Genomic DNA, 24,956 nt, shown 5'->3' on the forward strand with positions numbered 1-24,956 from the left:
TAGCACGCACCTATAGTTCCAGCTGCTTGGAGGACTGAGGAGGAATAATCACCTGAGCCCACCAGGTCAAGGCTGTGGTGGCTGGGAGCGAGCCACTATACTCCAGCCTGGGCGACAGAGTGAGACTCCCAACTCAAGAAAAAAAAATCTTCAATTGGTTTTGTTATTTCACCTTATATTTCTGTTAGTTGTGGATTGATATATTTTAAAGCCATATTATTAGGTATATGATGTTTGTGATGTCCATGTCTTGTTCTCTTGCTCCATTTTACTGATATATAATGTCCTCCTTTGTATTTTATGGTATTTTGGGGGCCACAAGTTCTGTTTGCCTAAAATTATGATGCCTACCCCAGTGTCCTTTTTTTAAAACCTGGTAATGGTAATGTATTTTTCCATCTGTATCTTCCTCTAGTACGAATGTTCAAGTTTTCATTTCTTGAAACTTACATTGTTTTTTGGATTTATTGCTGCCATCTTGTGTTTTTAATTTTACTTTGATTTTTTTTCTTGCTTCTTTCCATGAGATAGATCAGGTTGTTTTCTGCTGGTTCTAAAGTTAAGGCATTCTGTTTTTTATTATACTAGTATTTCATAACCTAATGCCTAAGTTTATTTATCTCTGTGGAGTTGTAAGTCTACCAGTATCTGTAAATGTGCTTTCCCTAGCTGTTTTTTCCTTTAAGTCAGCAGTGAAACTTACCAAGATATTTGACCACACTCATACTTTAATTTGAATCTCCTGGGTTTTTTTGTTTGTTTATTCTGTTTTTTACTTCCTCCAAAGTTTTTCAATATAGTGAGTACCTGTGGCATACCTCCTGAAGTCTGGTATACCTGATATAATTTTTATCTTTTATATCTAAACAATAGTTTGGCTATGAAATTATAAATTTAGAGTTCTTAAACATCTTAAAAATTACAATTCATTTTCTTGGCTGGGGAGTAGAGTAAGAATTTTTATATTGCCTTAATTCTGAGGAATTTATCATCCTCATTTGTTAAGATATCCTTCTCCTTTTCTGTTTGTCAGCAGATACTTTTGTCATCCATATCTCAGAGCTTTTCTATTTTCTGTCTTACATACTGCCTTCAGGGAGAACTTGTCAAGTTCATAAACTTTTTCCTCAGTTGAATCTATCCTGTTGTTGGTTATTTTAGTTACTGTGTTTTGCATACTTAACATCTTACTTTGTTTTAGATTTCTTGGTCTTGTTGCATATTGTTAATCTTTCTTCAATCTTTACATATATTTGCATTCTTATATTCTTTGTCCAATGATGCTGCTTCAGGTGATAATTGCCTCATTCTTTTATAGACATTGTACTACTGTAGTATCTAGTTATTTTGGCCTTTGAGCTGAGGCACATGGGACGATATCAGTTATCCTGGGATTAGGGAAAAATGAAGGTCAGACTGGTTTGTGACAGTTTCATGAAGTTTAAGGAGAATGGGGTGGGGTAAGCCTAAGTAGGGTACTCATTTTTGACTGTAAAGTTTGCTGCTAATTCCAGGTAGTTTTTCTTGTTTGCTTTAGAAGACAGTCTCCTTTGATTGAATTAGAATTCACCATTCCTAGATTGGATGAAGTAGAGGAATGAATGCTTGAGGGCTCTGAGCTAGTCCAGCTTTCATTTGCTCTTCATGTTACCTAGGAACATTGGCATTGGGCTTTTGCAAGGGGTGAAGGGGACAGGCATTGATTTTTAAAAAAATTTTTTGTAGGGCAATAACAGAACTTAAAAGCATTCTGGCAAAGATAAAGAATATGCTACTTCCAACCTGTCCTCAGTGCTGCCTGCTCTGGCCATTCCCTCCCCACATTGCAGCTCACCCTGAAGCCTTCAGTGTTATTTAGAAAGTGTGTGTGTGTGTGTGTGTGTGTGTGTGTGTGTGTGTGTGTGTGTGTGTGTGTGTGTGTCTCGCGTCTGGCCATTCCCTCCCCACATTGCAGCTCACCCTGAAGCCTTCAGTGTTATTTAGAAAGTGTGTGTGTGTGTGTGTCGCGCCTGAAATTGCTTGTGTGTGTGTGTGTGTGGCGCGCCTGAATAGTTGCTTCCTTCTTGATTGTAAAGTTTCTAGGTTAATTTAGGGGGGAGGAAGGGATGGTGTCAGGAAATGTCAGAAGCTCATGCTAGTTTACCACCTTGATAGAATATTGGTTTGTTTGTTTTTTTTACATTTAATTGTAGAAACAGAAAGTTGGTGTCTTTTTAAAATTTCTAATAATCTTAAGTTAATGGTTAAGTAAAAAAATTAGATGATTTACATAAATCTGTGGCTGGAGATTTTAACCTGGATTTTGTATCTGTTGTATAGATTGCCTAAAATTAGATAAATTTCAAATGTGAGCATTTTTGGTTGGTAGAGGGTACATATATATAATCATTTTTCAAGGGACTCATTTTTCAAGCTTTTTAACATCGGTGCCCTGTAGTGCATTGTATGATGTATAAATTAAATCTCAACAAAACTTATTTTAAAAATGTATCTCCTCCTTCATGTTACATACTTATTTAATATAATTTCATATTCCACATTAAATAGGGAGACTCAAACAGAAAGTAATGGTGTAGGATTTTGTCCTTTTTTCTAGTGTGTATATGCTCTCCCTCTTATTCCTAATACAGGTGAGATATGTAGTTAAAGAAAGAAAAAGTCATTTAATCACTGTTTTTCTCAGAGTTGTTTGTCTTTAATTTCATAAAAATCTATCTATTTATGGTTGAAATGCCAGCAGTGATAAACACTGAACTTGTTATAATGAAAGATTTGAAAACTGGGATCTTCATTTGACAATATTTTTATTTTCTTACCAGTTTACTTCACCTGGTTAAGTTACCACTTTTGAAATATTTTGTAGTCAATGGATCAGTGGATATCCTGAATTTTAATTACTTTGATCTGACTTTTGCTTTTAAATAGAAAACCTGTCATTCACTAAGTCTTATGCTTCGATTTCAATATGACAAAAGTGTGCTTTCTGTTTTGTTGTGATGCTGTGTAACTGGTTTCTAACCTTTCAGCTTGCCTAGGGTAGTTAAAAGACGAGTGAATGCTCTCAAAAACCTTCAAGTTAAATGTGCACAGATAGAAGCCAAATTCTATGAGGAAGTTCATGATCTTGAAAGGAAGTATGCTGTTCTCTATCAGCCTCTATTTGATAAGGTAATGCTTTCTTCTACTTGAATTTAATTTGTCTGACATCTAGCATTCTAGAAGATAAGCTCTGGAAATACATACAAACTTGAAGGAGGTTAGTCTTTAGCCTTCTCACTGAAACAATTATTAGATGTACTTATGTACTTGAGTAAACTATCAGCGATTAAGGTTATAGTATGCATTGATTATAAGAATTCTTAATGAGAAACCAATGTTTTTTATATAAACCTCTTTTTTTTTTTTTAAATCATTTTAGCGATTTGAGATTATTAATGCAATTTATGAACCTACGGAAGAAGAATGTGAATGGAAACCAGATGAAGAAGATGAAATTTCGGTTAGTATCAACTTTGTGTGTGTGTGTGTATGAGTGTGTGTGTGTGAGTTGGAGTCTAACTCTGTGTGTGTGTATTTGAGTTGGAGTCTATAACTCTGTTGCCCAGGCTGGAGTGCAGTGGCATGCTGATGGCCATTGTAGCCTCGACTTATTGGGCTTCAGCCTTCTGCCTCAGCCTTCCAAGTAGCTGGAACTACAGGCATGCACCACCATGCCTGGCCAATTCTTTTGACTTATTGTAGAGATGAGGTCTTGCCAGTTGCCCAGACTGAACCCATGGGCTCAGGCAATCCTCTCACCTCAGCCTCCCAAAGTGCTGGGATTATAGGTGTGAGCCACCGTGCCCAGATTGTGTGTTTTTAGATAACATCTTATGACTTGTCAGAAATATTAAGCATTTGGTGATGGAGTACAGTATTACATGATTAGTGGTGTTTTTATACCTAGTGTTTTCTTTTTTGTAAAGTGATAGTGCAGATAAGCTGTAGTTTAGCCTGACACCATTTGTTCCCAAAGTCATTTTTCTTCACATTTTCATTGTTTTTTGTTTTTTTGAGTTGGAGTCTCACTCTGTCGCCCAGACTGGAGTGCAGTGGCCGCTCCCGGCCACCGCAGCCTCGGCCTGCTGGGCTCCGGCGATCCTTCCGGCCTCAGCCTTCCGAGTAGCCGGAATTACAGGCATGCGCCACCATGCCCGGCTGATTTTTTTTTTTTATTATTTATTGTAGAGTTGAGGTCTCGCTGCCCAGGCGGGTCTCGAACCCGTGGGCTCAGGCAGTCCACTCACCTCAACCTCCCAAAGGTGTGGGATTACAGGCTGAGCCACCGAACCCGGCCGGCATTGCTATTTTAATGGTGTTTGGTAAGGAGAATATAATATTATTTTGATTAAGAACACAATGGGATGAGGCATTTCTTTTGCTTTTCTGTTTACTGTGCTTAAAAAACTTCATTCCTTCATGAAATTATTCAGTTTTTGTTTTTTCTAAAATGATTTTCCTACCAATCTTTGTCATCTTAGTGGTACTTTTTGGAGGGAGGAGTGTGGTAGCAGTAATTTTGATGGAATTAAAAGTTTGATCTGGGTAACAGCAGTATTTACACAAATAGACCAGAACTTCTTTGGCTGAAAGTAATGATGATTGTTTTTGTGGGCTTTTGGGTTTTTATGTTCTGCCACTGCTTGTAAGTTAAGAGGTATGTACAAGAGTTTATTAAGAGATCTGATCTACATACTCAATAATGTATGCTGTCCCTTAATCAAGGAGGAGCTGAAAGAAAAGGCCAAGGTTGAAGATGAGAAAAAAGATGAAGAAAAAGAAGACCCCAAAGGAATTCCTGAATTTTGGTTGACTGTTTTTAAGAATGTTGACTTACTCAGTGATATGGTTCAGGTAATTTTATTCATAAAAACAGCAGTTTACTTTGAAGGATGAAGTTTTGAAATGGCTATAATGACTATTTTCTTCAGTATTGACCTTTCCAGAATGATTGCTTACTTCTGGAAAAACTAATATCTGTAGGAGGAAAATTACAGCTTTGATTAGCAATCAAATAAATTATAGTTCATTTTCTTTTTATTTATTTGAGTTAGAGTCTCACTCTCACCCATGCTGGAGAGCAGTAACATGTTCATGGCCTCTGCAGCCTCAACCTGCTGGGCTCAGGCAATCTTTCTGCCTCAGCCTTTTCCAAGTAACTGGAACCACAGGTGTGTGCCACCACTCTCGGCTAATTTTTTGATTTATTGTAGAGAACGAGGTCTTCGCCAAGTTGGCCAAGCTGGTCTTAAACCCCTCTGGGCTCAGGCAGTCCTCTTGCCTCTGCCTCCGAAAATGCTGGGATCACAGCCATGAGCCACTGTGCCTTGCTTGTTTTTATTTATTATTATTATTTTTGAGTCAGAATCTCACTCTGTCATTTAGGCTGGAATAGAGTGGCATGATCACGGCTACCACAGCCTCGACCTGCTTGGCTCAGGCGATCCTTCTGCCTCAGCCACCTGAGTAGCTGGGGCTGTAGGTATGTGCTACATGCTCGGCTAAATTTCTTATTTTATTGTAGAGATGAAGTCTTGCCATTTTGCCCAGGCTAGTCTTGAACTCCTGGGCTCAAGGAATTCTCTCACCTCTGCCTCTCAAAGTGTTGGGATTATAGGCATGAGCCACTGCGCCCAGTCCAGTTGCTCATTATTGACTGGTGTTTTCTCATAGCTCGGTGCCTTCTGGCTTTACATGGTTAGTATGTAGGTATGATGGAAAAGAGGATTCTTATAGTTTATAAACCTTCCCAGCCCTTCTTTTGTCTGAAACAAGAACTACTTTTAGGGGAAATTTTCATTTTAAAAGGATATACCGCAAAGATGTTTAGCTTGTTCTCTGCAAAACCATTGTAGATGTCACCTTTGGGAAACTTGCCTTAGAAGCATTTCTTGAGCCACTACCATTTGCTTTGTAGTATATACTACCTTTGTGATTGCTGGGCATTATATTAAGAAAAAGTAATGATCTCAACACAATTACTGTTTACTGTACTTCTACTTTAGCAAAGTAGAAAAATATCAAGCCAGGAGTAGAGGAACATACATCTGGAGAAGACAGCAGTTGTAATCAGAAATCGTTTTAAAAGCAAATATGCCTCATTTAGACTCAGATTTCTATTTTTTAGCCCATTTTACATAATGTTCTCTATTTAGTCACTTTCTCTCCCAGTGGCAGCAGAACCACAGTATAAACTAACTTTAGTTTATACTATAACTAGCTGTAATCCTGAGTGTTTTAAGATTATAATTGTTATAGAAAACTTTGCTATAAAATATATATGTCAGTCAGCAAGGGTCTGTGTAGTAATAGCAAACCCTTGAAAGACATTAGATGCTTATTTAAAAACATTTTTTTTTAACTTGAAGGAACATGACGAACCTATTCTGAAGCACTTGAAAGACATTAAAGTGAAGTTCTCAGATGCTGGCCAGCCTATGGTAAAAGAACTTTAAAATATTTCCAATTTTGTAATAGATGCTTATGGGTAGATAAATGGAAATTTTTTTAAAAGGTCACATTCAAGGTTACTTTTTTATCATAGTAAATAAATATTTGGATGCTATTAACTGTGATTCAGTATTTATTCCTTTTCCTTCCTCTGAACAAGATGTTTTCAGAACACTGACAGTCCTTAATTCTGTATTAAAGTGGTTACAAATAATGGCAGGGGGATGTGAATAAGTAAAAACTCATTCTGTAATAAGAGGCCTGTGCCTGGAAATTAACCTAAGACAGATGATGACAGAGGGTCCCCACTCCACCAAAGGAAATATCAACCAGCAGTTGCTCTCTGCAAAACCACCAGCATTATGTCAAATATGATCAAAACTACTGTAGCGACTATGAGGCTGTAGATTCTTAAGTCTGGGTTTTTTCTGTGTCAAGTTCAGGTTCTAATCCTTTTTTTTTTGAGTTAGAGTCTCACTCTGTCACCCAGACTGGAGTGCAGTGGCACGCTCCCAGCCACCGTAGCCTCGATCTGCTGGGCTCTGACAATCTTTCTGCCTTAGTCTTCCAAGTAGCTGGAACTATAGGTGCGCGCTACCATGCCCGGCTAATTTTTGATTTATTGTAGAGATGAGGTCTCACCTAGTTGCTCTGGCTTTTCTTGAACCCGTGGGCTCAGGTGATTCACTCACCTCGACCTCCCAAAGTGCTGGGATTATAGGCTGAGCCACCGAGCCCGACCTCTAATCCTTTTAAAAGCTCCTTTCATGGTGGTAGGTAGGAAGGAAAGGGTACATGGTCAGTTTATTTAGGTATATCTAGCCTATTGTGTAAACATGTTACTAAATAATAGTTGCAAATTGAAACTAAACTTTATTCAGTTTGATTTATGTGTACCTCATTTTGCTTGTAACATAATTTGGGATTTATCTGGCTCTTTCATTTTTTTTTTTTTTTGAGTTGCGGTCTCCGTCTGTCACTCATGCTGGAGTGCAGTGCCATGCTCATGGCCACTGCAGCCTCTACCTGCTGGGCTCAGGTGATCCTTCACCTCAGCCTTTCAGAAGCTGGAACTACAAGTGTACATCACCATGTCCAGCTAATTTTTATGATTTATTATAGAGACGAGGTCCTGCCAAGTTGCCCAGGCTGATCATGAACCCCTGGGCTCAGGCATTCCTCTTGCCTCAGCCTCCCAAAGTGCTGGGATTACAGTCTTGAGCCACCATGCCTGGCTTCATTCTTAAAATTATATATTTCAGAGTAGAGGAAGCATTATTACTTAGAATTTTATTTTATCTTTTAAATTTTTTTCTTTTTCTTTTTCTTCTTTTTTTTCAGTTGGAATCTAACTCAGTTGCCCAGACTGGCCACCACAGCCTCGCCTGCTGGGCTCCGGCGATCCTTCTGCCTCAGCCTTCCAAGTAGCCGGAATTACAGGCATGCACTACCACGCCCGGCTGATTTTTTAATTTATTGTAGAGATGAGGTCTCGCTGGCCAGGCGGGTCTCGAACCCACGGGCTCAGGCAATCCACTCACCTCAGCCTCCCAAAGGCGCGGGATTACAGGCTGAGCCACCAAGCCCAGCTAAATTATTTTATTTTTCAGCCAGATTTTCACTCTGTTCCCCAGGCTGGAGTGCAGTGGCATGCTCACAGCCACTGCAGCCTCAACCTGCTGGGCCGAGGTGAACTTTCCACCTCAGCCTTCCAAGTAGCTGGAACCACAAGTGCATGCCACTATGCCTGGCTAATTTTTTAATTTATTGTAGTGATGATGTCTCCCCAAACTGCCTAGGCTGGTCTTGAACCTCTGGGGTCAGGCAGTCTTCTTGCCTTTCAAAATGCTGGGATTACAGGTGTGAGTTGCTGCACCTGGCCTTACTTAGAATTTTATATGTGCTTGTAAAAACCACAGATTAAACTTTGCATACTAACTCATTGAAGTTTATGGTGTAGATATTTAAATAACTTAATGCTTTCTTCCTCCAGAGTTTTGTCTTAGAATTTCACTTTGAACCCAATGAATATTTCACAAACGAAGTGTTGACAAAGACATACAGGATGAGGTCAGAACCAGATGATTCTGATCCTTTTTCTTTTGATGGACCAGAAATTATGGGGTGTACAGGGTGAGTTTAATATTACTATTTGAACAGAATGTTTTTTCTCTTTGTTGTACTTCTGACTAGTGATACTTGTATTTTCAGTTACATATGTACATAGTCTGTCTCCATACGTTTTGGCAAAATGTTTCCTAAGAAGTGCTTATCCATTTTCCTATAATTCTCCTTTGGCCTGTGACTATAAAGCATATTTCTGCAAAAGAGTAATTCTATTATAACCTTAATTATATTGTGTGTTTATGCAAATTGTAAATATGCTTATATTGAAAATTTGTTTTGAAATAAGAATTTTCCCTTTATACTGCTACAGAAAACATTTGAGCCAATTTGCCTCTCTAAAATCTGAAATCATGTATTACTTGAAATTGTGCCAGTTGTGATAGATAATTTTTCTTTGTTTTGCCAGGTGCCAGATAGATTGGAAAAAAGGAAAGAATGTCACTTTGAAAACCATTAAGAAGAAGCAGAAACACAAGGGACGTGGGACAGTTCGTACTGTGACTAAAACAGTTTCCAATGACTCTTTCTTTAATTTTTTTGCCCCTCCTGAAGGTAAGTAGTGCTTTTGTTTGGGTATTAATAGTTGTTTTATGGCAAATGTTGTTTCATTTCTTACTCATTTAAATTTCTTTTCTCAATTTTGCAGTTCCTGAGAGTGGAGATCTGGTAAGTGGTATTGTTATTTATTTATTGAATTATTTACTATATATGAAATGAAAGCACTGGTCTCCAAAATTGGAGAGTGGATGGTTGCTGCTAGCATTGGGTTCTGAGGCTGCAGTGCATGGGACAGACCTTTATGGGTCTGAAAAAGGAGTCACTTTAAATAGTGCTAATGTCTTTGCTGAGAAACACTGAAAGGAAAAACTAAAGATTTTATTTGATTTTAAGAATTGTGGGTATTTCTTTGAGGGATTTAACTATCTTAGCCACATTATGGTTAGAATTCATTCCTGTGATTGTTATTCCAATGGAAATATGGTTTCCTATTGTGGACATACATGTACATATATGTGGCATATAAGAAAGAACTGTGAAGTGGTCCTGGACTGAGGCCCTACCTCAAAGTCTACCCAGGCAGAGTAGGCCAGGTATGTTTTGAATTTGGTTTTCTTTTGATGGGGTTTTTGAATTTACGTTAACTGAGGTGGTTCAAATAGTTTTGAATTATAGGTTAGGGATATAACAGCTAGAAATTGTTACTCTGAATACTTGTGAATTGCATTAGTCTTCGCTAAGGCTTAAGCCAGATCTGTCTTGTAGAACAAAAATAGGAATATAAAGCAGTGTGTGAATCATATGAGTATTAAGATAGATACAGTATTTTCTTATCAGTGAATGGGCATCAGTTGGAGATTTTGTTCATTTTTTTTCTTTTTCTTAGTTCGTTACTAAATAGTGATGGTGACAAAAGTCTTGTAGTTAGAGAAAACCTCCACCTGTTGTTTAAATTAAAGTTTCTGTCCCCCTTTTTGGCAATTTTTTTTATTAGACTATGTTGATGACTCAGTAAATGTCTATGGAATTCACAGAGGGTATATTTATTGTTTAGTATTACAGACCTTAAATGGGGCTATTATTTTTATTGATGCATATTTATATATATATAAATATAAATATATGTATATTTTACTTCAGTGCTTTGGGGGATACAGATAGTTTTGGTCTCCGCTCTAAATGTACCCACCACCCCCACTGTATACATTCTACCCAAATAGGTGATTTTTTTGGGGATCCCTGTTCCTCCTTCCCCCTTCTGAGGCTCCTGTCCCCATTATACCTACTGTTCTCTGTGTCTTAGCGTAGTCTTAGTTTAGCTTTCACTTATAAGTGAGAACATGCGGTTATTTGGTTTTCTGTTCCTGAGTTAGTTCACTTAGGATGATGTTCTCCAATTCTATCTAAGTTGCTGCAAAAGACATTGTTTCATTCTTTTTGATAGTTGAATAGTATTCCTTAGTATATGTGTACTATATTTTCATTATCCGCTGATTGGTTGATGGGCATTTAGGTTGATTCCACATCTTTGCAAGTGTGAATTGTGCTGTGATGAGCATGCTGGTGCAGATGTCTTGTTATATAATATAACAGCCTCTCTTCCTTTGGGTAGATAACCTAGTTGTGGGATTGCTGAATTGGAATTACTCATTTAATTATTTTTATTAAATGAAATGGAGTACTGCCATGTTTCCTTGCCTCAAGGGATCCTTCTGCGTGCTTTCCTGCTTCTCAAATTGTCAAGATTACAAGCACAATCCCCTACATCATCCAGACTGTGTGTGTGTGTGGCTGTGTGTGAGAGAGAGATTCTGTGTGTGTGTGTGTGTGTGTGTGTGTGTGTGAGAGATGGGGTTGTGCAAGGTGTGCGTGCTGATTAGGAGGAATGGGGTAGGATGAGGAGTGGCCAAGACATTTCTGGGCCTCCTTGAGGGAGTTCCCTTACACCCCACCCAGGGCCCAGAGATTCCATGCTGGAGCTCGACTCTGCTTTGCAACATAGCAAGAGCCCATCTCTGAAAAATAGGAAGTCCTGGGTTGACTTGCCTTAGTTGTTTTGCTGTCTTTATCAAATAGGAGGACTCTTACCAAATTTGGCATTAAGTAGACAAAGCTGTATGACTGTTTGGATCTTTTAAAAGGATAAAGTGATCCTTTGTGGTCTGCTGTTGTGGCCTTCTATTTGCCATATACATAGTGTTATTTACAAAAGTCTGAGGGTTTTTCCCCCTAGTATTCTGTTTGGTGTTTTCCTTTTTTTTTTTTTGAGCTGGAGTCTCACTCTGTCGCCCAAACTGGAGTGCAGCGGCCGCTCCTGGCCACCGCAGCCTCGACCTGCTGGGCTCCGGAGATCCTTCCGCTTCAGCCTTCCGAGTAGCCGGAATTACAGGCACGCGCTACCACGCCCGGCTAATTTTTTGATTTTTATTGTAGAGATGAGGTCTCGCCTGCCAGGTGGGCCTCGAACCCGCGGGCTCAGGTAATCCCCTCACCTCAGCCTCCCAAAGGCGTGGGATTACAGGCTGAGCCACCGAGCCCGGCTGTTAGGTGTTTTCAGTAATATTTTTCAACAATATTTTAAAAGGAAATTGCAGTTATGTGACAGTGTTTTAAATATCCCCATCCTATTTATTTGAACTAATTGAGATTTCTGTTTCTTATTTACATAAAAAGCTCAGATTAAAGTCTATATTCTTTTCAAACCAGAGAAAGCTAAGCAACTAGTGTTAATTTTTGTTTCCCATAATCTCTAAGTATGTACACTGACTTGCTTTTTTATTTTGATTAAAAATTTGCAAATCTAATTTTAACATAAGTAAAAAGTAAAGTTGAAGATTTCTTTCCTTTCATCATGATTTTTTAAACCCAGGAGTCTAGCAGATGCCAAATTAAATAACAGTTATCTTTAAATTCCATACTTCTGTTTTCCTTTTAAAAATAGGATGATGATGCTGAGGCTATCTTGGCTGCAGACTTTGAAATTGGTCACTTTTTACGCGAGCGTATAATCCCAAGATCAGTGTTATACTTTACTGGAGAAGCTATTGAAGATGATGACGATGATGTAAGTGAATTTGAATCCTGCAAGAAAATAATTTGGTGATGATATAGTAGTCAGAACTGGTAAGAAATTAGATTTAATTTTTACAAAGCAGAACAGAATAGTTCAAAGTTAGGCTAATTACTGATGCCCTGTAGCTAGCTAGCTTTTCTCGGTTCTAAGTAGGTCTCCTTAGGCTTTTTGGATTTTTTTTTTTTTTTTGAGTTGGAGTCTCACTCTGTCACCCAGACTGGAGTGCAGTGGCCGCTCCTGGCCATCGCAGCCTCGACCTGCTGGGCTCCGGCGATCCTTCCGCCTCAGCCTTCCAAGCTGGAACTACAGGTGCATGCTACCATGCCTGGCTAATTTTTGATTTGTTGTAGAGATGAGGCCTTGTCAAGTTGCCCAGGTGGGTCTCGAACCCACGGGCTCAGGCAGTCCACTCACCTCGGCCTCCCAAAGTACTGGGAATATAGGCTGAGCCACCGAACCCGGCTGAATTTGTTTATCTTAGCTTTTAATTTTCTGCTAATAAGACTATTCTGTGTCAGTGAAACTTTTATATTTGGTTAGTGTCATAGATCTATCATGCAACAGCCTTTGACCACACAGAACTAGGATGTTTTTTAGAGCTTGAGGTAACATTTACTTAGATGGCATATAACTTTTATCCAAGGGGATATTAAGTAATGGTTAAGATAACATCAGGCTGCCTTTAAATATTTTAGGTATCTTTATTGCTAAATGACAATTGTTAGAATGTGCTTTTTGATCACACTTTAACCACATGATTGCACTATGTTCTTTATTTTTATTTTTATTTTTTGTATTGGAGTCTCACCATGTCACCCAGGCTGGGGTGTAGTGGCACACTCAATGGTGAAAGCAGCCTTAACTGCTGGGCTCAGGTGATCCTTCTGCCTTAGCCTTCCAAGTAGCTGGACCTACAGGCATGTGCCACCACGCCTGATTAATTTTTTGATTTATTGTAGAGATGAGGTCTCTCCAAGTTGCTCAGGCTGGTCAGACAGTCCTCTCACCTCAGTCTCCCAAAGTGCTGGGGTTATAGGTGTGAGCCATTGTGCCCAGCCTTGTACTATGTTCTTTATCTTAATTTTATAAATTGCTGGAATTTAGATAATGGCAGTGAACTAAGTGATTCCTGCAGCTACTGTGTGTTTCTCGGTTTTATAATTGGCCACTTTAGGGGAAAGTGTTTTTTCTCTTTAGATATAGTTTATATACAGTGAGTTTTAACTCACATGTGCGTTAAAGTCATTAACACAGCTGTTTTTCCTTTTTAGTATGATGAAGAAGGTGAAGAAGCGGATGAGGTAATGTTTACCAAATGAGCAAATAATTCTCTGTGTTAACACATTGAGAAGCAAATTGAATGACTTATGTATTTCTTTGCAATAATCATTATTCTGTCATTTGGAATAAAAAACATTTTGGAAAATATGGTTTTAGAATTCTACAGCCAAACAATGTATGTATAAGGTTTCAATAAATAAATTGCAAAACTCGCAACATTTTTTTATTTCAAATAATTTTGTTCTGCTGCAGGGTTATCAGCTCTTTGAAGAAGTCAAAAGCTGCAGTAAACTTTTTCAACGTTGGCTGCAGTAAATATTTTCAATAAAAGCTGTCTGGATGTCTCAAGTTGTGTTGGGAAATTTTTCCTATTAGAAACTTTCAAATTAAATTGTATTATCACCAAACTCTGTAATCATGAAAATCTGTTGACCATAGTATAACTTGTATTAAATTTTCCCTACATTATGAGCCAGTTTTTGCTACTATGTACCTACTTCATGGATGCATTTTGAACTTTAATATAGGAAGGGGAAGAAGAAGGAGATGAGGAAAATGATCCAGACTATGACCCGAAGGTGAGCCAAATCAGTGCTGCTTTCTATTAAATATAAGGCAGACTAAAGTGAGAGTTGGTGTTCTGAATGAACATCAAGTTTATTTTTCTCCATTAAAGACTTCAGTAAAACCCATTGACTGGAAACTATTTTCTTTTTTCAATCCTACTGGCATTTTGAACAGTACACATAATTTCAGTGGACCTTTCCTAAGAAACATTATTTTTGGTTCTGACTTTTTATTTTTTAAAGTTTCAGGCTAAGTAAACCCTGGGATTCTATATTTACTTTTAAGAGGGATTCTATTTTAATAGCGCTTTTACTGATTTTTAACAATCAAAGGAAATTTATTGCTTGTATTTTTGGATTGTTTTCCCTCCAAAGGAAAGCTTATACACAAAGGTCAGTTTTTCAAAGATCTGAATGCAAGAATGTTCAGGAACTGGGCCTGTTATTCCTGGGCATTTGTCTTCCACAAAATACATAGGAGGTTATCAGAATTTATTGGAAACTTTGGGCATTCAATAATTTGCTGAATGCTGTAAAATACTCAGAAGATCTTTAATCTAGTGAGCAAGTAAGAAAGGATAATTTAATACTCTAATAGGTATGAGTAGCTCTTAAATATGAATAGCATTAGTACTTTGGAATAATTGAACTATAGCAAAACTCATTGGTAATATGACCAACAAATGTGTTTGGTAATTTTATTTTTTAAAGATTATGGTTTAGTGTGTTGCATTTTATGGAGTTAATTCTACAGTGTGAAATTCAGGCTTTATTTTACTATTTCAGTGACTTGCTAATTTAATAGCTTATCACCATTGTACTATGCCATTTCTTTGATTTGATGAATACTTTGACAAAACAGTGAGATACTGTGATAATTAAGGTAGTTAATTACTATTGAAAAATTCACTGAAGCAGGTAGAAGAAGATAGATTGACTTGTTGTTTTCCTTTAACAGAAGGATCAAAACCCAGCAGAGTGCAAGCAGCAGTGAAGCAGGATGTATGTGGCCTTGAGGATAACCTGCACTGTAATAGCCTAACACAACTATTATTTACTTACAGCCTTATGTTTTTGTATTTTCTTGGTAGACTCAGTAATTTTTTTTAAAGGACAGGAACTGATATTTTAAAGACCAATTTGTTCTACCTAGCATTTTAACTATAGTTTTTTGCTAGATCTGTTGAATGCACAAATTCTCATGCATGTTCATTCATTGCTTCATAATTTGGTTCTTCTGGAATATTTTCATCATGTAGCCATTGGAGTACAGCTATGAAAATTAACATCTGTTAAACGAAACACATTTTTTTTCCTGATCCCCCCCACCCCCCCGAAGAACCAAAGTATTTTTTTAGCTGGTTGTTGAATGGGGTTAAGTCCATTTGCATTAGCTGTGCCTTTCATTACTTTGTTACAGAAATGCAGTGACTTAAACTAAGACAATTCATCATGTTAAAAAAAAAAATTGGTGAGACAACTATATGGTTAAGAATTTCCAGTAAGACCTCACCTGATAACTGTGAGATTGTTAATGGATTTTTGTGTTTTAGGTAACATAGTTAACTATAAAGAAACTTAACTCATGATACACAGGGAGGTGACTAAAACCTAGGATTTTCAGAAGTTAGTCTATTATTTATAACTGTACTTTTAAACTTAACCTCCATTAACTGAGCATCTTTGTGGTAGGGTCTATCTTCTTCCCTGGAAGGGTTGAATTTACATCATTTGACAAGCCTATTTTAAGTCTTTTGTTGTTGTTTGTTTGCTTGTTTTTTGTTTTTGCAGCCTAAAATAAAAATGTCAAATACAAGTTTAGTTCTCACAAGATAATGTCTTAATTTTGTACTAATTCAGGTAGAAGCAGAGGCCTTGTTTGAAATAAAGGTTATGTCCAGTTTTCCACATATTGAAGAAAATGTTAGCAACTTTGGAAAATGGCACTACTATGTCTTCTAAGAGAGTGTTTGAGGAAAAAAAAACCAAAAATCTTAAATGATCTGATGCTTTTTAAAAAAGAAAATTGAAAAGATAAATTTCTTTTTCCTTGGATTAGAACTAGAGAGAAGACCCCAAGCCTCTGGTTTATTCTAATTATTACTGCTTCAAGTATGAGTATGTCATTTACCCATGCTTCTGTTTACTATGTATTAAAATGGGTAGTACTGTTTACTTAACTACCTCACGGATATGTTAAAGCATATTAAGTTAAATTTCATGAAATGTTTCTCAGTCTCATTAAAAGCTCAACATTGGGCCTATTTATAACGTGTGATATGGAGCATCTTATTCACACCATACTTTGAAAATTAAACTGGAAAAATAAAGGTTAAGTACCTCTTTTCTTGATCTGGGCAGGCAACACTCTTTCAGATCTTTGTGTGGCTCCTATTTTTACAGAAGTGGATGGATGAACTATTTTAAAGGTCCAAAGATTTTTTTTTTTTAAAGGTATTTTTGATGACCATAAGTACTATAGGGATGATGGGACTAAAATTGAAGGCCCTTTTTTTTGTGGGGGGTGAAAAATGCCATTAAATTTGAGACTGTAGAGCCACATTTAAAATACCTCAGGCTAATTACTGTTAATTTTGGGGAATGAACTTTTTTTGATAGGGTGGACAGATTGAATTGGGTTGTGGTTAGAGGAAGTCTAGAGTTCCTAGGTTACATTGAATTCATTTTTAGAGGTTATCATAGAGCTTCCTTTCTGAAATGTTAGTGTTAAGGTCTTGGATTGTGAGCACATTGTTATTTGTGTAGTGCTATATTTACTGCTCTCCTGAGATTTTAACTTACTACTGGAAATCCTTAACCAATTAAAATAGTATTTTCCTTTTTATTTTCAAGATGATTTTGGTTGCTTTGATTAGACATTCTGCGCTGATTTTTATTTTTTTGTAACCACAGCTCATCTAACTGCAGCCTTTTCTGAATTCTAAGGTTTTTTATCTAAAGATAGAATCCCATTTTTAATGAACTTAAAGAAGGAGCAAAATCTTTTTTTCCCCCATTCCTTTAGGAAATAGCTGTTGCCAAAGTGAAGAGGTAGATAATATTGAGTCTTGTTATAAAGGGATGTGGTTTGTGGAGGAATTTTATAAGATTGGAGTTTCAAGGGATGTCAGTGTTTATGCCATTTTTCTAGTTCCAAAATGCTTCCATTCCATTCTAGCAATTTGAAGTATGTAATTTGAAATCCTAATAAAATTTTGGATTTAATTTTATAAAATGTACTGGTGATATTTTGGGTTTTTTTTTTTAAGTGAATATATACACTGAATTTTTAGAAGAGTGGAGAATAGTATAGATGTCTAGAGTGGGCTGTTTTGTGCTTAGGCCACTATGACCTGTAATGTTGTATAACTTTAAGAGTAACCTCCCAAAGTGGAGTTAGCTATTTGACGACTAGAACGTAATTCCATAGTTTGACAGATTTTATTCTAAATTTTCTGCAGTTATTTTTGAGACATGTCAAATATCTTTACATTCTTAGTTTATAGTTTCCACCAACCTGTACACTGACTACCAACAATACTCATTTTTTCTTGTTTGAAATGGTAAAATATCATATAGTTACTTATACAGAAAAACTTTGAAAAAAACAAATTTTAGGACTGTCCTTTATGGTCATCCAGGTATGGCGAGTAGATAACAACAGTTCCAAGAAATTGACTAATTGGTAATTTCATATAGATGTCTGAAAGTCACATGTAAGTATTTCCTAGAATTCTTAAACTAATCTAGTTTACTGAAGCAGTATTAAAGTCACTTTTAGATTTTGAAAATATCTTAATGTGTGGAATTGGCTTACAGAGTGGTACTTAAGAAAAATGGGATTCTACCTCTTTCTGTTACAGCTGATTAACAATCACCAAAAGGATTATATTAGCTTTCATAGACATATTTTTGTTCTGTGAATAGGTTAATAAGAGCAGTTGGTGTATGGTAAGGCCCTTGAGATAATTAAATTAATAGTGTTTATATTACTGCTGCTTGTAGAACACTTTAAATTTGTGGGTTTATATGAGTTATAGGCCATTCCCATTATTAAAAATAAAGATAAAATTTTGAGTTATTGTTTGTGAAAACCTTACCGTGCCATATAAAACTATTAAACTAATGTCCAAATACGCTTTGAATGCTTTGGTTTCATGGCTTGGTTTAAATTTCGAGTCCATTTTTATGAATTAGTCTTATAAAAATTTTAGCCTTTATATTTTTGACTATTTAAATCAAGCCAAATGTTATTTTAAATGTACAGAGTAGATTGATAGCTTAGAAGAGCATACGTTCTTTGTAGGAGCTTTAGAAAAGAGAAACATATATATGCTAATTCAGTTTTTTAAATCTTCCACTGTATATATACTTGGTAATTGTGAGCTCGATTTTTGTGTTGAATATATGTGTTCATAACTTAGGTAATTTGCTACTTAAGGCTCTAAGACTCTGATACCTGAAAAGTAAATGTAAATGGCCATGGTGAAGTAATATTGAAATTAACTTACTAGATGTATACTCTTGATTTTTTTTTTTTTTTTTTTTGTATACTGATTTAAAAATCCAGATATTAAAATCTATAACCTGGACAAAAAGCCAAGTTCTTGGACTGATTAAGGATCACTTATGTGACTTTAGAGAACTGGAAACATCCTTGTTGGTGTATGAAATTACTTTAAGGATAAGTGTTTATCCATATGAAATTTTAATTATGTATTCAGCTAATTATATTATCAAAAATACAGTATACTTTGTATCTTGTGTTTCTTCCATTTGATATACTGTCAGATTTTTTAGTTTATAAAAAGTAAGTTATTGACTAAAATTCTTAGTATAGTCCCTGGCTTAGGATGTTTTGACTTCAAGATGTCAACTTTATGGTGAATTTATTGTGGTATTAACTGTATTTCAGCTTTAATGATATTTTTGACATACAGTGGGTTCATTAAGACATGACCCTGTCATAAATCCAGGAGCATCTGTATAAAAGTAGAGCCTATTAATTTGTACAACTTGATGAGAGCTTTGAGCAGAGGTTTCAAGAATAGGTAGGAATTGACGCTGAGCAGTGAGCAGTTCAGGTTGAAGAAGAGGAGTAAATACTGGTGGAGGTCCCGGAACAGCAATTCAGGGCACATTCAAGAAGGTGAAATGAATAACTGATGGAAATAAAAGGACCAATCTGTAGAAAGGTTAGCTGTGGAAGTTCTTTTAAAGGGTTTACTACAGTGAAAGCCACCTCTGTAGGGTATTTAGAGGGAAACTTTTTCATGAAGACAATTTCAAAAACTAAAGTTTTTTTTGAGTTGGGGGTTTCACTCTGTTACTAGGCTGGAGTACCTTGGCATGGTCACAACGATCATCGTTCACGGCAGCCTTGACTTCTTGGGCTCCAGCAATCCTTCCACCCCAGCATTCCGAGTAGCTAGGACTATAGGTGCATGCCACCATATCCGGCCGGTTTTTTATTTTTTTGTGGAGACAAGTTTTCACTAATGTTGCTCTGGCTGGTCTTGAGCTCCTGGGCTTAAGCAACCCACATGCCTTGACCTCCGTAAATATTGGGATTACAGGCGTGAGCCACCACTGCCAGCCTCCGTGATGATAATTTTTGAAGACATGATAAGAGTCAGCCATTTGAAGGTAAGAAGTTTGAGGTAGGTAGGCCCTCAGGCTACTTGGAGGCTGATAAAGGCCCTCAGGGTCTTCTATAAAGAACTGAAAAGTAGGCTAAATGACTGTAGGAATGGGGAAAAGTGGAGAGCAAGGTGGTGGAAAGCGAAATGTACATAACCTAGTTTTTTTTTAAATACCGGATTAAAGTTTTTCTGGAGTGAATCCCCCTAGTGAAATTCCAGGTTGGTGTTTTCAGGTAACTACCTTTATCAATATTGCCGCTTTCTTTTAACTCTAATTAAATTATAACAGTTGAAAGAATTCCTGTGTATTCCTTACTTAGACCAACATAGTCTTTGACTCACAAAGGTTTTCTAGGTTCACCGTAGGCCTTTACTGTTCCAGCCATGGAATGGGCTAGTCCTCCAAGGGATCCTTGGTTCCTTGCGTTGGGGAATATTACTTAAAGAACAAATCTTGATTCTGAGTGTACTTGTTACAGGTATTTCTAGAACCTTTCAGGTAAAAATTACCTAGAAAATCTGTAGATATATCATAAACTGTTTACAGAAGGAATAGTTTTGAAGTTCAATTTGACAACAGTCACTTATCTTTCCTAGTGCTACTCCAGTTCATATTTTTAACTTCAAATCAGTGGAATCAGTTCATTCAATGAGGAATTGTAGGTGAGGTTGCAAAAAAAAAGCCATGAATAGAATCTAAATTTAGACTAAAACTTTGCAGTCCCTAAGCAAATGTCTGCCATCACATTTTAATGGATATGTATGAGAATAAAGTAGTTTCATTTGGTCGTAGTACATTTTTTTGTGTGTGTGTGTTGGAGTCTCACTCTGTCACCCAGACTGGAGTGCAGTGGCGGCTCCTGGCCACCGCAGCCTCGAGCTGCTGGGTTCTGGCGATACTTCCGCCTCAGCCTTCCAAGTAGCTGAAACTACAGGCGTGCTCTACCACACCTGGCTCATTTTTTGATTTATTGTAGAGATGAGGTCTCACCAAGTTGCCCAGGTGGGTCTTGAGCCCGCGGGCTCAGGCAATCCACTCACCTCAGCCTCCCAAGGTGTGGGATTACAGGCTGAGCCACCGAGCCCGGCGGTATTAGTACATTTAAACACAGGCTTTGGAGTCTGTCTATTACCTGTTCAACATTTTTTATATAAGTGATAAAAGATTTTGGTGAACATTAATGAGAAAACATAAAATACTTAGGACCCGATAATGAGTATTTAGTAGATGTGCTTCCTAAACAGCCTGGAATTTGTGGTTGGGGTCACTTTTTAGATCGAGTTGGTAGTTAATTTCAGAATTAGGGTTTTTGTTGTGTCAGTGGAAAAATTGCCCCTAGGTGAGAGGTGGTGTGCTCTGTGTAAGCTGAGACTGGGACAGAAATGTATGTATTTAAACTTACGCTTCTATTTTGGAAAGTTTTTCATGTTCTAAACAATAAAGAAATAGAGCTTGTCCTTATCTAAGGTCAGCCAGGTTTTACAAAATGTAAATATATTTGTTTTCATATGATGATTTATTTTCTTTGGACTTTGGCAGAATCCAGAAATAATCCAGGGTAAAACTAGATGGAGTCTGATTATGTTGAATAGATTTCTCATGTGTGGAACACCCCCGTTATCATTACTCAGCCTATCTTTTTCCACCTCTCACATTTACCTAGAACCCTCGACATGGGGCAGTTTTCTAGGTGTGGACAATGAGATGGGTGTCTGTCTTGAGATCAGATATGATTTTAGACTTGGATTCAACCAGTCACAAGGGGGTTTTGTTTTGAGATGGGCTCTCATTGTGCTGTGTGGCTGGTCCCTATTCTGCCTCAGTTTCCCAAGTAGCTGGGATTGCATGTATATGCTGTTGTACCTGGCTACAAGTTTTAAAGCTAGTAGATGGACCTGTTGACTTTGCTGTTCAGTTGACTTTGTGAGTGAACCTAGAACCTTTAGAACAACATGGAGATCAGCTCAGCTTATTTGACCTGCGTTTGCGGTTTCGAGTCTGCTTGGCTGCTTGCTTTTTAAATTCCTGCCACTGAGCTTTTGTGCATGTTTTATTTTAACATAAGACCTCCTTTTCATAGAATTATAGCTATTCTTTTTGGTTCTTTAGTACTGAATTGACTCTTGCAGTTCAAGAAATATTGTAGATACTTGCTCAGTAAAGGATTTCAGAACTTCCAGTACTGGACTTGGAATATGGTTGGTATACAGTAAATTTTTGTTTATGCAGATCAACTAGGATTTATCTGTACTCATTGCAACCATAATCCTGAATGTGGAACTATATATAGCAAGTTGAACGATGGATTCTTATAGTTGTTATATTCCTACATACTGAGAAAACCCATAAAACAACAAAGCTGGATTGTGTATACAGTTGAGTCATGAACAATGTTGGCTGGACTAGGAGTTCCAATCTCCCTCACCATAAAAAATATATAACTTGACTCTCCCAGAACGATTAATAGCCTACTGTTGAATGAAAGAAGCCTTACCAGTAACAGTCAACACATATTTTGTATGTTATATGTGTTATATACTGTAGTCTTACAATAAAGTAAGCTATAGAAAACAGGTTATTAAAATCATAAAAAAGAGTATATTTACAGTTGAGTAGGCTGAGGAAGAGGAAGGGGCGTGGCTGTCTCAAGTGGCAGAGGCAGAAGTAAATCTGTGCATAAGTGGACCCTCACAGTTCAAATCGGTGAAGAGACAGGTACAATATTTGTAAAGTCAAAGGAACTACAAGGATGTAATTACCTAGCGCCACATAACAAAACCTCTACTACTTAATGGTTGATAACATCAACAAGGTGTATTCTGCTGACTGGGTATAGTTTGCTGCTGCTCCTGCTGAGCATCAGCTGGGTGGGTTTTGAAGACCAGGAACTGGAGTTATCTGGAAGTTCTATGTGCATGGGCTTGGTGGTCAGAGCCCTCAGGTGGAATGTGGTCTCCACTTGACCTGCACATGATCTCGTGTGGGGCCTGGGTTCCAAGGGCTAGCCAGGCAGAAGTTTTGCCTTTTTTTATGACCTACCTGGGGGAGTCACCTGTACTCAGGCTGAGTCAGTTTCAAGCCCACCCAGGTTTTATGGGAAGGGGCTGCTTGTTGGAGCAGGGGAAAGATTTTTAGAAAAGTGAGAGGATATATGGGGTCTTTCAGACTACAGACTTTTTGGGGGAGGCAGTTGGCAAAATACCGTTGGTTACAACAGTGTTGGTAAAGCTGAAGCTACAATAGACGTTCAGAGTGACCAGAAATGTCAAAAAAGATGGTTAAATAACATGCCTATTTTAAGGAAATGTTTACTTTCCCACATCATATTGGAATATTGTATCTGAACAAGTGAGATTTTCAGATGTATACATAATGAGCTCACTTTTAGACACAAATGTCAAGCTTGATTGGTAAAGGAACTTTAAATGTTAGGTATAAGATTACTTTCAAGTACAGATTTGTTTTCAAAGGTTGGGTATAACTACAGTGAGGGGTTTAGAAAAGTAAGTCATTGCTATTCCATGTGTACTTTTAAACTAGTGAGATACTGCTTTACAACATTAAGCAGCAATTCTGAGAGACCCAAATACTTAACTCTTTAGGACAATACAAATGCTCCTTACTTAATCTTCATGCTTGCTTGAAGATGTTATTCTCTCTACACATGAATACAAGTGTACAGCTGGTTTGTGTTGGAGCCAGCATCTGTGCACTCGTACCTGCTCTGAGACACATAGCACTACCTTGTAGATATTCTTGTCACACAACCAGTGATTAAATAGGTAACTTTCATTAGGGTAGAGGTTTCAGAATATGAAATATATGAGACCAGAGTTAAACTAGGCTTGGATCCAAACAACATTTAGATACTCGGCATTCCCTCTCCTCCCCTGAGAATTTTGCATATACATATTGGTTGCATAATGACCCAAATACAGAATGGCTTTAGTGGTGTTTTCCTAGACTTGGGAAACTGGGACTGGTACGGGAGCTTCTTGGTTCTCAGAATAGGCTTTCAGCCTGCTTTCTGTCCCTGGCAAGTTGCTTCGTCATCAAATGGGTGCTGGGGCATTATGTCCAGGTTCGAAGTAAAGGCTGAGCCGAAGGAGGTATACAACCGTTTTAGCAGAGAGCCGTGCTTCATAGTTGGTGTACAGTGCCAGAAGGAGGCTGTGCTGTTAGTAAGTAGACCCACATGCCGTCAAGAGCAGAACCTGAACTCAAGTTTGGGAGAATGAGGTTAGAGTGACAGCCACATGTGCAATGTATCTTGAATGATTGAGATTTAGACAGGGTTGCTTGATCAAGGAGGCAGACAACTACATTTAAGAAATAAGAACAGGCTTGAGAAAGGTAATTTAAGAATACAGCCCAAAAGGATCAGTTAGGGTTGTGGTCCTAACTTTTATCTTAAGGCTTTTTATTTTATCTTGCAGATACTTAACCTTCCTCAGAACCACACATCACATACATAGATAAGGGTGAGACAGTTGACTTATAAGAATCTCATTAGAAGCAAAAAAGCACATTTTCTAGTTACTTACCAATGATTTACTTAGTTATAAAATTGTGATTGGGGCCCAGGGGGCAGGAGCACTTTAATGGGATTTGCTTTTTCTGGTAGGTTTAGTGGTAGTGTAGAAGCTTGGCATGAAAATAAAAATATTTCCTGGGCTTTATCTTTTGCAAAGTGTCTCCACCTTTCTTTATCTTTTGCAAAGTGTCTCCACCTTTCTGGGTCTGGCTACCCCACAGCATTGTTTTATCCCTTCCACTCTCAGGACCTTGAGTTGTCCTGCTCTGCAAGGAATCCCACACCCTCTGGTCCTTGGTCTGCAAACCTGAGCTCTCTTCTAAGGTCACCTGCCATTTATGCCACTCAATCAAATTGTCATACCATCTTTTTCATCTTTCTCATACTTTTGCAAAGAATTGTCTGTACCCACTGCTTCTCACCTAAAAAGTATTGCCAACCTACTGATTTTTTTTTTTTTGAATTGGAGTCTTGCTCAGTTGTCCAGACTGGAGTGCAGTGGCCGCTCCCGGCCACCGCAGCCTCGACCTGCTGGGCTCCGGCGATCCTTCCAAGTAGCTGGAATTACAGGCGCGTGCTACCACGCCCGGCTAGTTTTTGATTTATTGTAGAGATGAGGTCTCACCAAGTTGCCCAGGTGGGTCTCGAACCTGCAGGCTCAGGCAATCCACTCACCTCAGCCTCCCAAAGCGCGGGATTACACGCTGAGCCACCGAGCCCAGCTTTTTTCTTTACAGAGATTGGT

The 24,956-nt window shown here is 37.8% G+C and overlaps 1 protein-coding gene across 9 annotated transcripts in view; it reads left to right on the forward strand.

The window, feature by feature from the left end:
* Window positions 1-17,273, forward strand: part of LOC103265492 (nucleosome assembly protein 1-like 1) — a 41,399-nt gene extending 24,126 nt beyond the window's left edge. For 4 of the 9 annotated variants that reach the window (XM_008063151.2, XM_021715072.1, XM_008063153.1 and 1 more), the window contains 11 exons: window positions 3,027-3,168; window positions 3,419-3,499; window positions 4,765-4,893; window positions 6,408-6,479; window positions 8,483-8,622; window positions 9,023-9,168; window positions 9,263-9,282; window positions 12,056-12,178; window positions 13,459-13,488; window positions 13,996-14,046; window positions 14,993-17,273. In XM_008063151.2, the coding sequence (XP_008061342.1) occupies window positions 3,027-3,168; window positions 3,419-3,499; window positions 4,765-4,893; window positions 6,408-6,479; window positions 8,483-8,622; window positions 9,023-9,168; window positions 9,263-9,282; window positions 12,056-12,178; window positions 13,459-13,488; window positions 13,996-14,046; window positions 14,993-15,028 (970 nt within the window). In that variant the 3' untranslated portion in view covers window positions 15,029-17,273. The remainder of the gene's footprint in view (window positions 1-3,026; window positions 3,169-3,418; window positions 3,500-4,764; window positions 4,894-6,407; window positions 6,480-8,482; window positions 8,623-9,022; window positions 9,169-9,262; window positions 9,283-12,055; window positions 12,179-13,458; window positions 13,489-13,995; window positions 14,047-14,992) is intronic. The other 5 variants (XM_021715071.1, XM_021715074.1, XM_021715075.1 and 2 more) reach the window with 3 other exon arrangements.
* Window positions 17,274-24,956: the final 7,683 nt, after the last annotated feature.

Source organism: Carlito syrichta, unplaced genomic scaffold (assembly GCF_000164805.1).
Source record: "Carlito syrichta isolate Samal-C Ts95f unplaced genomic scaffold, Tarsius_syrichta-2.0.1 Scaffold306600, whole genome shotgun sequence".
In the NCBI taxonomy this organism is placed as follows: Eukaryota; Metazoa; Chordata; class Mammalia; order Primates; family Tarsiidae; genus Carlito; species Carlito syrichta.